Genomic DNA, 12872 nt, shown 5'->3' with positions numbered 1-12872 from the left:
ACGCCTCAGCCAGTGCGCGAGGGGGTGTGGCCAGCGCTGGGGGCGGGGCTAAGCAAAGATTGCCCTATGGGCGGGGAAATGAGACGGACTGCGAATTGGGGATTGGGTTTCTCTTTGGGGGCGTGGCTTATGGGTCCTAGCTTTCCCGCCGACTGTTGGCCACGTCATGTGACATGGGTTGGAAGATGGCGTCTCCCACAGACGGTAAGAGCCGGTTCAGAGATCCTTCATCAGCAACCTCCTTTGCTCCGCTCTCTGTCTGCCTTTCGAACTTACACTTTTTTCTTTGGCTCCTCTCCTTTCTCTTCCACTTCTTTTCCTTGGGATGCTGGTGCGTCTTCAGCTTGCCGATTTTTCACAGCGTTCCGGAGGTGCCCTTTCTCCCTGCTGTGTACCAGGAGGGTGGAGGAGGTTACCCGCGACGGTCCCATCCCCTGACCTGCCCTTCCCTTAGCCCCATTTGGGTGAAGCTGGGGCGGAGGACGAGATACTGCTAGAGGGAAAGAAGTGCCTTACTGTATGTAGCCTTCTTCTTCTGGGGCGCCCCATTGAAAGGTCGGTCGGTTCTCTTACTTTTGATCATCTGGAGCAATTCTCTCAAACCCTATCTGGGATTAGTGGCCGACCTCATCCCGAGACTGAAGAGCAAGGAAAACATGATTCTCTCCTATCTCCCCAGATTGATACCGTTGCAAGAGAAGCGGGGGACTTTCTTGGCCACGCGCCCAGAGTCCTGAGAGTCCCAAGGAAAATGAGGGTTGAGTTTTTTATTGTAATCTCTCAACCTGTCTTGCTTCCGCTGTATGTGTTGTTTCCTCAAGCTGAATGAATGAACGATTTCTGCTTATATACTATTGTCTAAGATGCAAGTCATCTCAGATAGCAACTGAGTGGTTTTGGTATACTCATGCTTTTGCTCTGGGTACCCCTTTAGAGAGTTAGGGTCTTGCAGTCATTTCTGAACTCAACTTTTGCTTCTACTGCCCCCATCTCCACATCCATTTCATTGATATGTGAGTTTTTTCCTCCTCAAACCAACACATTTTCTGTTTGAAAGAAATCTTGAAAGTTCATTTCAGGAATGAGGAAATTGAGGCCAAGAAAGCTAGGTATGTTGGCTGCTATATGAAAGGCATAACGCTGGGTGCTTTGGGAGAGGAAAAGATTAATCAAACATGTGAACACTTGCAGTTTCAGGTCTCATTTTTGATGTTGCCTCCCTGAGAGCCTTTCCCAGAACACAGTATCTGGTTTGCACCTCCTCACCATTGTTTACTATCTCAGTACCTTCATTGTCAGCACAGTTATTCTGTTAACTTTGCCCTTTCACATTAGATTATAAATTCCAAGTCTGCTTTGTTTATAGTTGGATCCCAGGGCTTAGCATAGTGCCTGGAAAGCAGTAGACCTTCAATGAACTTTTATTGAAAGAATGATTAGATATGTACATAAATCATATATTACTTTGTCTTAAGTTTCAAGTTTAACTGAGTTAAGTTTTTTGAATGTAGGTACAGACCATATAAGAAATTATGGGTGTTCAGATTCAAGAGAGATTTTTTTCTCCTGCCTGGGTACCCTCTTGTTAAAATGTCCTTTTCTTGCCAGAAATAAAGGCGGGGGGAGGCATTTAAAAAGTGAGCCAAAGTAATAGGGAGTTGTTGTTTAATGGGTAGAGTTTCATTTTGGGAAGGTAAAAAAGTTCTGGAGATGGATGGTGATGATGGTTATACAACATTGTGAATGTACTTAATGTCACTGAACTGTACACTTAAAAATGGTGAAAATGGTAAATTCTATATTATGTATTGTTTACCACAATTTTTTTAAAAGTCAGCCAAGTGATATAAGTTGAAGTAATTGCTACAAAATTTTTAGTTTATTATGAAATTATTTTTAGATTTATAAGTTTTGGAAATTTTTTTTTTTAAGATTTTTTTAAATGGAGAATTGGGGGAGGGAATAGCGTTGGGGAATTGGGGAAGGGGAACAGACGAGTTGTTGTCCTTTTGTTCTTTAGTCTAGTTGTGGAGGACGTCGCTTCACTGGCCTGTGTTGGTATTGTGATCTGATCATTGCGCTCTTCTTGTCTGAGGCAGATCTGTCGCTGTCCATTGGATGGCCACTCATAGCGGCTCACAGTAGCTCATGATGGCTGCCGGTTGCTCACGTTGGCTGCCGGTCCCTCACGGTAGCTTAGGGCAGCCCACTGCAGCCTACGCTGTCGCCGGTGACTCACGGCAGCCCAGCTCCAGGTCGAGCTGTTGTTCACCATCTTAGCTGTAGAGGGTGCAGCGTCACTGGCCCATGTGGGATTTGAACTGGTGGCGCTGCTGCTCAGAGCTCGCGCTCCCAAGCCAACTCTTAACCAACAAGCCACTCAGCTGGTCCCAGTTTTGGAGATTTTAGAGCTGTGTTTCTTGTGTTTTATTTATCCTTGTCTTCTCTTAATTTCTTTTTCTTTCTTTGGCCAGGAAGAATATTAGAAACATATTTTTTCCTTTGATCTAGCCATCTCCATGTTTACTCTATTTGCACTGTTGATTTTTACAAGTTTTCAGTCTCATCTTTTACAGAGTTTCACCCTTTTCCACATAATCTTTTTTTTAAATTTGACAAAATCAAGTTGAGCACTTTGAATTTATATGTTGGGTTTTTTTGTTTGTTTTTTTGTTTAGCTGAACCATCCTGCTATATGTTGGCAGCTCAGCGGCAGCTCAGCTCTGGTCAGGACTCGAACCCCTATTGCTCAGAGCTCACACTCTTGAGGGAGCTCTTAACCAACTGAGGCACTGGGCTGGCCCAAGCACTTTGAATTTAAATTCAGCTTCTAAATAAGTATCTCATCTCAAAACATTCTTCTGCCTAGCTCTCTCACTTCTATTTTTAGTGTTCTACCTATCTCTGTCTTTAAAATTAAATTCAAATAATGGTTTCAAAAAGTTTAGGTAATTTACTCATTTATCTTTTTAATGCTAAGTTTGCTGGGACTTCTTTGAAAAGGAGAAAACTGAAATCAAGTAAAACCATCTAATTACTGAATTTATGAGAGTAAGTCTCAAAGCAGAGTCTGAGTTATGCCTCAGACTATGGTACTATAAGGCCACCCTTGTTGATTATTGGATCCTAGCCCCAGTAAGTATATTTTTGTTATGGTTGAGCTTCTCATTGGTAATATTCTTTGGGAATTTGAAAATTGACGGTTTGTATTACACACAGCTTTTCTTTGTTACCAGTTTTGGATGTTTTAGTTAAGGCAATTTATTAAAATTGAATTCTTTACCAATCAGAATGCCATTGGAAATTCTCTTAGAATATTTGGGGGGAAAATTCAGTTTATAGAAAAGCGTATGTTGAAAAAATTAATACATATGCACATTTTCAACGAGTGGGTCCATAGCTTTTTTTTTTTCCCCAGATTTCAAAACATGTGGCTTACCCAGAAAATGTTAAGAGCCACTGTTTATATAATTAAATGAACTAGTTTATGTAACTAGTTACATATTCAGCATACAGTATGTACTCAATAAGTATTAACTGTTGTTAATATCCAGTACCTCCTGTGTGCCCAGACAAGAGTAGAGAGAAAATGGTATCAAAGAATTAGACAGGATCATGTTGGATTTTACAGGGCATGGTAGGTATACATTCACAAATTTAGCTGTGAAGAAATCCTTTAAGCTGGAGAGTGACATGAACTGATTGACATTTTTTAAAAAATCAGTTCTGGCTACTTTGTGGAGAATAGATTTGGGGGTAGGGAGGGGAAGGGGCAAGAATGGGAAAAGGGAGACCTGTTAAGAGGTTATTGAAGTAGTCCAGGAGAGAAGTGATGTTTTCTTGGTTACTTAATTTGTTTTCAGGGTGTATTTTGGAGATAGAAACTAGTAGATTTACTAATGGTTGGTTATAGAAGAGTGAAGGACAGATGCATGAAGACATCTGGGTTTTTGAGAACTGGGGTTCATGGTAGTGCTGTATCTTGAGATGGAGAGAACTGAGAGAATATGGTTTTGAACATATTAGACTTAAGGGATTTTTCATACATGTAAATGTAGAGAGATGTCAAGTAGCCACTTAGATATGGAACTCTGAAGTTTGGGGAAACTTTGGGACTGGAAATATAAATATGGAGTGATTGGCATACAAATGTTGATAAAGGCTGTGGGACTAGATGAGATCTCCTTAGAAGACTTTAGGTAGGGAGTGAAGCCAGCCTTAGGATGGGCCTGAGCAGAAGATGAGACTGAGGAAGGAGTCAGTGAGGAAGGAGAAAAGCCAGCATAATGGTATTATAGAAGTGTTTCAAGGAGAGTGGTCAGTGTGTGAATGCTGCAACAGGTCACATAAAAGAGAACAGAGAAGTTATCACGAGTTTTAGCAGCATTGGTCATAGATGACCTTGACAACAGCAGTTTCCATATATATATGAGTAGAATCCTGATTGTCATGGGTTAAGGAGAGAAGGTGAGGTGAGGACGTGGAGACAGCAGCAGGATAGACAACTTAAGAACTTTTGCTGTAAAGAGTGAGGAGGTAATGGGGTCAAGGAAGAGTTTTATCAAAGAAGGGAAATGCTAGAGTAAGCTTGCTTGTTGTTGAGTGTGAGCCGGTAGAGAAGGTAGAAACTGACTGTGCAAGAGAGAGATTACTCATGATGTCTTTGACAAAGCAAGAGAAGATGCAATTCAGAACCCTAGCAGAGGAGTTTTTTTTCTTGAAAGCAGAGATGCTTAATTGATTGTAACTCAAGGAAAACCTAAGAGTATGAGTGAAGGTGCTGGTGGGTTTGTTGATATTCATTTTTCCTAACACCCCACAAAACTATTGCTCCTGTTTTAGAGATCGGAAAATTGAGGTTTGATAAGGGAGAATGATTCATTTGTATAATATCTATTTGTAGTTATAGAACTCAGATCTCTAGACTTCCAGGTGAGTGTTCCAGTTTGTTACGATCTTTGAGATTGAAATGCTATAAAATATAAATTAACATGTTTTGTGTCTTCTTGGCTCATCTGGGCATTTTGTTCTAGGGACAGATCTGGAAGCATCTTTGTTAAGTTTTGAAAAACTTGACCGTGCCTCACCAGACCTTTGGCCAGAGCAACGTAAGTTTTCAGTTTCTTTATATCAGAATCAATTTAGTTATTGAGAACCATTGAATTCTGTGATCCAATGTTAAGAATAGCTATTTGATGGTTTAAGTTTTTTAGATGCACTGTGTCTCAGGAAATGATAGGGAGCCTTCAAAAAATAATTATTTTTAAAAACTACATCTGTAATAAGTTTGGACAATATGGAGACATGTAATGTATTTCTTCACCTCCTTTAATCACTCTTCTAAAATCACCCATTAATAGTTTGGTACAAATCTTTTTGACCTTTTTTTTTTTTATGCTTATTTAGATAAACAAATAAAGATGTATTTTTAAGTATATAGAGGAGTTTGGGGGGTATTTTTTGTTTGTTTTTTTGGGGGTTTTTTTTGGTGTAATGATGGGGCCATACGTACATGGCCTACAGCTTAATTTATTCCACCTAGTAGTAATTTATTAGTGGACCTTCCCATGTTAGTAGGTGTAGATCTACTTCATTCTTTTAAAGTATTTAATTGTATAGATATACTATAGTTTATGTACTCATGCCCTATTTGGAAACCTAAGTTATATCCAATTTTTGATATTACAAACAATTTAATAATGAATATCCTTGCACAAATATCTTTGTGCACATAGACGAGGGTGGCTGTATATGAGAGTGCCCATTTACTCACATACCAGCTGCTATTGAATGTTACTAATCTTTATTATTTTTATTTTGTGTTTCTCTATTAGTGAGGTTGAACATCATTTTATTTTTAAATGTCTGGTTTTTAATTTTCTCTTCTTATGTGATTCTTCCTGTGAGACATTTAACTAAATGATTGGTTTGACAGAACAGCATACCTAAAAAGGAAATTTAAACTTTCTGGTAAGAGATACAGTATCTTGGGCCGGCTGAGTGGCTCAGTTGGTTAAGAGCTCGCTCAAGAGTTTGAGCTCTGAGCAACAGCGGTTCGAGTCAGCCCGAGCTGAGTAGCCAACAGGTGGCGGGATGGCTCAGCTAAAAAAAAAAAAAAAAAGAAAAAAAAAAAAAAGAGATACAGTATCTTGCCATTCTCTCAGCTAATTCCTGATCCTTCAAAGTTCAGTTGAGGCATTATTTTTCAAGAGAAGTTTTTCCTGCCTCCTCAATCTGATTTAGATTTTTTTGGGGGGGGAGCAGGATGGTGGTGATGGGGTCCTCCGGTAGTATCTGGTATAATTCTTGGAGCGCTTAAATAATATTGCAATTATTGATTTACTCTTTCTCCTTTTCCAGACTATAAGCTTGAAGACAAGGCTGTTTTCTTCTTATTATTTGAATCCTCTGTGTCTTGGGCACCATAATGTTTATTGAATAAATAATGTTGTATTTTTTTCTTTTTAGTACCAGGTGTTGCTGAATTTGCAGCTTCTTTCAAAAGTGTAAGTGGTATTTTACTTACCTAATGAAGTTTATTCAATGTTTTGCTCCTTGATTATAGCTCAGATATCTCTTTTTTATTTCCAAGAATAATGTCATGGTTTTCAAATCATTTTGTAACTATAGCCCTAGAAATCTGTTTATATTATCATCATGTTAATTGATAATAATGTCTTCCTCTGTCCAAATGCTCTATTATGGCTTTTCTACCTTTCTCTGTTTGCCTCTTTTCTTAGCTTGAAAGCTTTTAACATAAGGCAGTTGAAATATTTAATGTAACTCCAGTATTCTTTTTGCCCAAACTATGATTTTGAAGCTTTTCTCTTTTGTTTATGTGATGCATTATGACCTTAACTTATGCTTCCTTAGAGGATTTTTGAAATTTCTCAGTGGCTCACCAGAAACTGAAGGAAGACATCCACAACTTTTCTACCTCCAGGGCAGTAGGCACTGTGCTAGATATTATACATGTTTTCTCTTACATATTCCCACAACCAAGAGAATATAATGATTATATTAGGTAGCACTTACATAGTGTTTACCAAGTACCAGGCACTGTTCTAAGTGCTATACATATATTATTTAATCTTCACAAAACCATGAGGCATAGATACTAATATTATTCCTATTTTACAGACAAGGAAAAGGCACAGAGAGGGTGAGTAGGTTACCCAAGGTTATAGGCTGTAAGCGGCAGAATCAAGCTTTGAACCCATTAGTCTGAGTACTAGCATCCATACTCTTAACACCATACTTAGAAACATTTGAGCCCAATGTTAAAAGCACTGACTGACAGTGCTTTTGGGAGTTAAGTTACTCGCCTAAGTCCTAGTGAGTGGCAAGTCAGGATTTGAATGCAGGTCTGTCTGATTCCAAAGCCCACACTCTTTCTATTAAACCATACTATTGGGGATTTGTAACGTCACTCTCACAGTACTTGTGTGCTTCTCTGCTCATTATTTGAGTTAAATATTAAGACCCCTCTGGGCCTGTGGCTTTCAGGTCCCATAAGAGTAATTTTCAGAGAGAGTCTGACTTTGTAACCTCTTCCATTGTTTTCAAGAGCTAGGGTTATATGTAAGCTGGCCTGTGCTCTGTTAGCATTCAGTAAGACCTAACTAAGCATGAGGAGTTCAGGGTAGCGTATGGCTTTGGAGTCTGACACACTGGGATTTGAATCCTGAATCTGCTTCTTAACTCTCTATGACCTGAGCAAGGTTCCTAACACTTTTGAGCCTTTGTTTTCTCATCTGAAACTACCTCATAAGATTCTTAATATAAAATGCCATAATGAGTGGTAAACACTTTGTAAAATACTTGGGACATAATAAACAATATAAAGTAGCTATTATTATTAGATCAGCTTTTGTCTAGTAAATTGAGTAGGAAGTACCTGATTTAATTTTCTTACATTCTCATTCATACTGACTTTTCAGTTTAGTTAATTATATTTTGATAACGGTGTATTTTGAGTTGTAAATATAAATAAGTAGTTTTAAAATAACTTTTATTAGAGTATAGTGCTTTTTGAAAATCTGATTAAGTATCTACACCTTTTCCTTAGAAGTGTACACATACATATTGTTTTCTTTCTAGAAGTTCAAGGTCATCCCAAGATCCCAGGTTAAGATCCCTTGGTATACTGTATTTCCCTACCAGGGATAAAAATGGTGAATTTAACCTAGAGCCTCCTAGGGGAGGTAGTGTAGGGTAGTGGTTTCTGAACTCAGAATCCTGGCTTTACTAGCTGTGTGACCTGAAGCAAGTGATATATAATCTTCCTGTACATCAGTTTTTCATTTGTAAAATAAAGATAATACCTGCTTCACAGGGTTGATTTGGAAATAAATGACATGATGCATATATAGTGTTTGGCTTGTCACATGGTACCAAATAAATATTAATTTAAAAGAAAGAAAAGGGCTCTAAGGTGAAGTAATGTTTTTCAACCATACCCCTACCTGTACAACAGAACCATCAGTGTGCAACTGTGGAGCTTTTTTTTTTTAAAGATTTTATTGGGGAATTGGGGGAGGGGAACAGTGTTGGGGAATTGAGGAAGGGGAACAGACAGGTAGGCAAATTGCTGTTTTGTTCTTAAGTCTAGTTGTGGAGGACGTCGCTTCATCTGACCCATGTTGGTATGATCATTGTGCTCTTCCCGGGTGAGGCAGTCACTTGCTGGTCATTGGTTGGCCACTCACAGCTCTCGCTGGCTGCCAGCCGCTCACGCTGGCTGCCAGCCACTCATGTAGCTCCTGGCAGCCAGCTGCAGTCCCACTGCAACCTATGCTGTCGCAGGCGAGTCTCAGCAGCCCAGCTCCAGGTCGAGCTGTTGTTCATTATCTTTGCTGTAGAGGGTGCAGCGTCACTGGCCCTCATGTGGGATCCGAAATGGGGCCCTGTTGCTCAGAGCTGGTGCTCCCAACCGAGCTCTTAACCAACTGAGCCACTCGGCCGGCCCTGTGGAGCTTTTAAAAAATACGTATGTAACGTTCCTTGCTCTGTTTTTTCCACTTGACCTTCCCCCAAGCCCTGATACTCAATCAGTACATCTAGGGTGTGGCCAGGCCATTTGTATTTTTCTGGGGTTGTTACTTGGGTGATTCTTATGTGCAACTAGGATTGAAAACTGTTGCCCAAAGCCATCCCAAGAAAGGGCTGTTTTTCGAATTGTGTAAGTTCACTTTCAGAAATGAGAAGATAACTTAAAATTCTAAAGTTTTCTAAAACATCTACCATAAAATGAAATATAAAGTGATGAGCGTTACAGTCTTTCTGCAGATTGAGAATTTTCTCATTCTTGCTTCTTCCTTGAATCTTCTCTGCTAGAGAATGTTACTGATTATTATTTCAAATAGTTTTCAGTTGGAAGCTTTCACCAGAACTGAATTTCAAGTAATTTCTTTCATTGCTATACTAACCTGTTATGCGTGAAACAATAATAGTAGTCAGACCTAATTCTTCTAAGACTGTTTCTCTAAGACCAGCTTTAAAGATGAGCAGTATTATTTTGTGAGGTGACTATTTGGAGGCCATCTCTGAACCTGGAGAAATCCAGGTGTTAGAAATTATAATTTGCCAATATTTTCAAACAACCTGAATGCTATGTGACAAGCTACTTATAAAAAAGAAGAATAGGCTCTCTTCACACTTTGTATGTATCTGAATGGATATATTTTTATTTTTTGACAGCCTATTACTAGTTCTCCACCCAAATGGATGGCTGAAATAGAACGTGATGACATCGATATGTTGAAAGGTAAGCGGTGCTGGTGACCTCTAACTTTTAACCTGACATTTATACTCCTCCATAAGCCAGCTTTCCAGTTTTTCTTCACTATTCCTTAAAAGTATTCTTAGCTTCAGTCAAACTGCCTACTTAGCCATCCTTATTAAGAATTCTTCATGTCTAAATTTTTATTTTCTTTCTTTATTTTTCCATGTGTAGAAATCCTTCCAATTCAAGACTTGGTCATAATGATTTCTTTTGCCACTAAATTCCTTTAATAATACCCTTATTTTGTATAACGCTTACAGTTAACAAAAAGCTCTCACATAAATGTTCTTATTTAATTCTCATAAAGGTCCCATGAGTTAGGTATGATGATATCTAAGGTTCAGAGGTTAACTTAACGAAGATTTGTTAGAGTTAAAAAATTTAAACTCTTATTTTTTTATTTTAAGTCTGGTCTCTTTCCACTATAAACAAGCGCCTTATTTAGAATTTACTGCCATATAGTGTTTGTTGTCAGTACTATTAATTGACAACCCCTTAGTGGTTTAACATGTGTCTTTTATTTCATTCTATTCCATCAATTTTTCCAATAAAGAATACTGTAAGTAGTGGATATCGTTGTTTGATAAATTACTTGGAACTCAACCACAAGTGGAAATTTAAATTAAAAAACATTAATTTTCCTTGATTTTGCTCTACTTTATTTATTTATTTTTTAATCATCCTTCTGGAGATAAGATTCATGATGGTTGTAAAGTAATAGACTAAAATTAAGGTAAAAATCTTGGACTCTTGAGCTATTTAAGCAGCTGAACAGATCAAGGAAAGTCTACTACTTATGCCGGATATTGATAATGAGAGTGGCATGATAAGTGGAGAGAAGAACACCATTATTTGATTTCAGAAGTAATTCAGTGTTCTGCATGAAATGCTTAAATGCAGACCCCCTCCTGCAACGATGGAAATATTAAGTCTCAAGGGCATTTTGGGTTCATTGCTAATGTTCCAAACAGACATTTATATAATATGCCATCAGTATGTATTTTCTAAGGAAACTTTAAATTTTTAATAAGGGAGCATAGCATTAGGTTCCCTGCAAACTGACCTGTGTCTTAAACCTAAAAGGAATTGGGTGCTATTTAAATGAAAATCTGGGAAAGCAAGTTTTTGTTTTAAGTATATTGTATTTTTATCTGGTAAACTAAAAATTTTGTATGGGTATTTGATTTGAAAGGGAAGTTTGGATTAATATTTAGCTTTTGTTTTCTAAACTTAGGGAAATGGGGAGCAATATGTGTTTTGTTGCTCTTTTATTAATTGAAGTAATGAGGGCTTAAATGATAGTGGAGACAGTGTCCATTTTGCAAGACAGATCTGTCTATAGGCTTCCTCAGTGCTATGTCACATCACAAGGTTTCATATTTTAATGGTGTATTCATTTTGTATGATAGGCAAAATGAATGTTACAAAAGGGATCCTTAGGATAAAACACATAATTTGCTATTGTATTTATGCTAACTTTCTTTTCAGTAAGTGGGTAAGCTCATCTGAGGCACTTTGCCGTAGTGGGGGAAAAAAATTCATTGATTTTGTGTGTGTGTGTAGAATGGTAGGATGAAACGAGATATGGATTCATTTTCTACTTATTTGATAGGAATTAAGCTTGAAAACTTTTATAACAAGGATTCCCAACCTGAGTCAGTTGTTACGAGAGAACAGTGTAAAGAAATGGTATTGAAATAAGTGATTCTGTTTCAGAACTGGGAAGCCTCACCACAGCTAATTTGATGGAGAAGGTACGAGGCCTGCAGAACCTGGCCTATCAGCTGGGGCTGGATGAGTGTGAGTAACCCGATCACTTTTATTCCATGTTTCCTGTTGTGTATTTCATGATGAGTTCTAACTATAATTCAGAATGGGTTTTATGAAGGTAAGAAGTCACTGAAGAGTGCCTTTTATGAGAGAGTGTGTTGGAGTAATAACTGAGTTTACTAGCTAACAAGTTATTTTTCTCTGTACAGTAAAAGTGTAATGGGAATCCTTTTAGTTTTAAGTGATAGAATGTCCAGTCAAACTATTACTAGCTTAAGCAAAAGAGGGACTTTATTAGTTCACGTAAATCAAAATTCCAGGAGTAGAAATCGCTTTGAGGATATCTTTGAGGATCCATGACTCTTAATGATGTCATTGGGATTTGTTTTCTTTCTTGCTTTTGTTCTGCATCTCAGGGCTCTGTTTTACTCAGGCATTCGTCTTATTCTTTGCTGCTGCAGAAAGCTTTTTCTTAGAACTGGGGAAAGCAGCCAAAAGGAGCTCTAGTTTATGTGTCTTTAAATCTCAGAATCCCCAAAGAAAGAACATCTTTTCTGAATGTTCCAAAAGAAAGGTCCTGGGGAGTACTCTGACTGTTCCATCTTGCTTCACATACCTATCCTGGAACCAGTCCGTTAACCAGGTAGCATGGAGCACTGTGATGGACCAGGCTTGGGTCCTGGGTGCAGTCTCTTGACTCACATCACACAGAATGGGAGGGAGCAATTGGTTCTTCAAAGGAAGGGATACATAGCCGACCAAAAACATAATCTGCTACCATCAGTAAAAATTCTCACTTATTCCTGTCTGTTCTTCATTCTTTTAGTTTAAAATTGTTTCTTTATAAATTGTATCTCTTACCATACTGTATTCATTATAAAACTGGAGAAGAAATTATAGAAAATTCTGTGTAATTGCAAGAGATACTCAACATAAATACAGTGGTTAGAACTTTGTTCTCAGTGGGTATCTCCTGAGACTTTCATAAATTCACAGTTTGGAGAGGGTACTATAGCTTATATTTTTCTTCATAAATACAAGTTTTGTACCGATTTGAAGATGGATTAGAACAATCCTAAAAACAGTTTCATAAATTACTTTTTTTGTTTATAGAGCATATAGTGGATTTGTTCACATCATTGAGTTGAGTTGCTTCCAAATTCAACATTTCACTTTAAAATTTAATTTAAAAACTTCTAATTTTTGACTACTAGTCATCATTTCCTTAGCCCTCTTTGTCTTTTCCTTATTTTCATTACTGTCATTAGCAATTAACTTTCCTTTACCAAGGAAACATTTTTTAATCACTGCATGAATC

General features: G+C 37.9%; 1 protein-coding gene across 5 annotated transcripts in view; it reads left to right on the top strand.

The window, feature by feature from the left end:
* Window positions 1–21: 21 nt before the first annotated feature.
* The window catches only part of LIN52 (lin-52 DREAM MuvB core complex component), a 100813-nt gene continuing 87962 nt past the window's right edge, over window positions 22–12872 (top strand). For 3 of the 5 annotated variants that reach the window (XM_019640447.1, XM_019640446.1, XM_019640445.1), the window contains exons 1-5: window positions 134–204; window positions 5034–5108; window positions 6469–6506; window positions 9700–9766; window positions 11501–11584. In XM_019640447.1, coding sequence (XP_019495992.1) covers window positions 174–204; window positions 5034–5108; window positions 6469–6506; window positions 9700–9766; window positions 11501–11584 — 295 coding nt within the window. In that variant the 5' untranslated portion in view covers window positions 134–173. Of the gene's footprint in view, window positions 205–5033; window positions 5109–6468; window positions 6507–9699; window positions 9767–11500; window positions 11585–12872 lie in introns of all 5 variants that reach the window. The other 2 variants (XM_019640442.1, XM_019640443.1) reach the window with 2 other exon arrangements.

The sequence above is a fragment of the Hipposideros armiger genome, unplaced genomic scaffold, assembly GCF_001890085.2.
Source record: "Hipposideros armiger isolate ML-2016 unplaced genomic scaffold, ASM189008v1 scaffold_49, whole genome shotgun sequence".
Lineage (NCBI taxonomy): Eukaryota > Metazoa > Chordata > Mammalia > Chiroptera > Hipposideridae > Hipposideros > Hipposideros armiger.
Note: the sequence above shows the minus strand (reverse complement) of the source record. Positions and strands in the feature narration are given on the sequence as shown.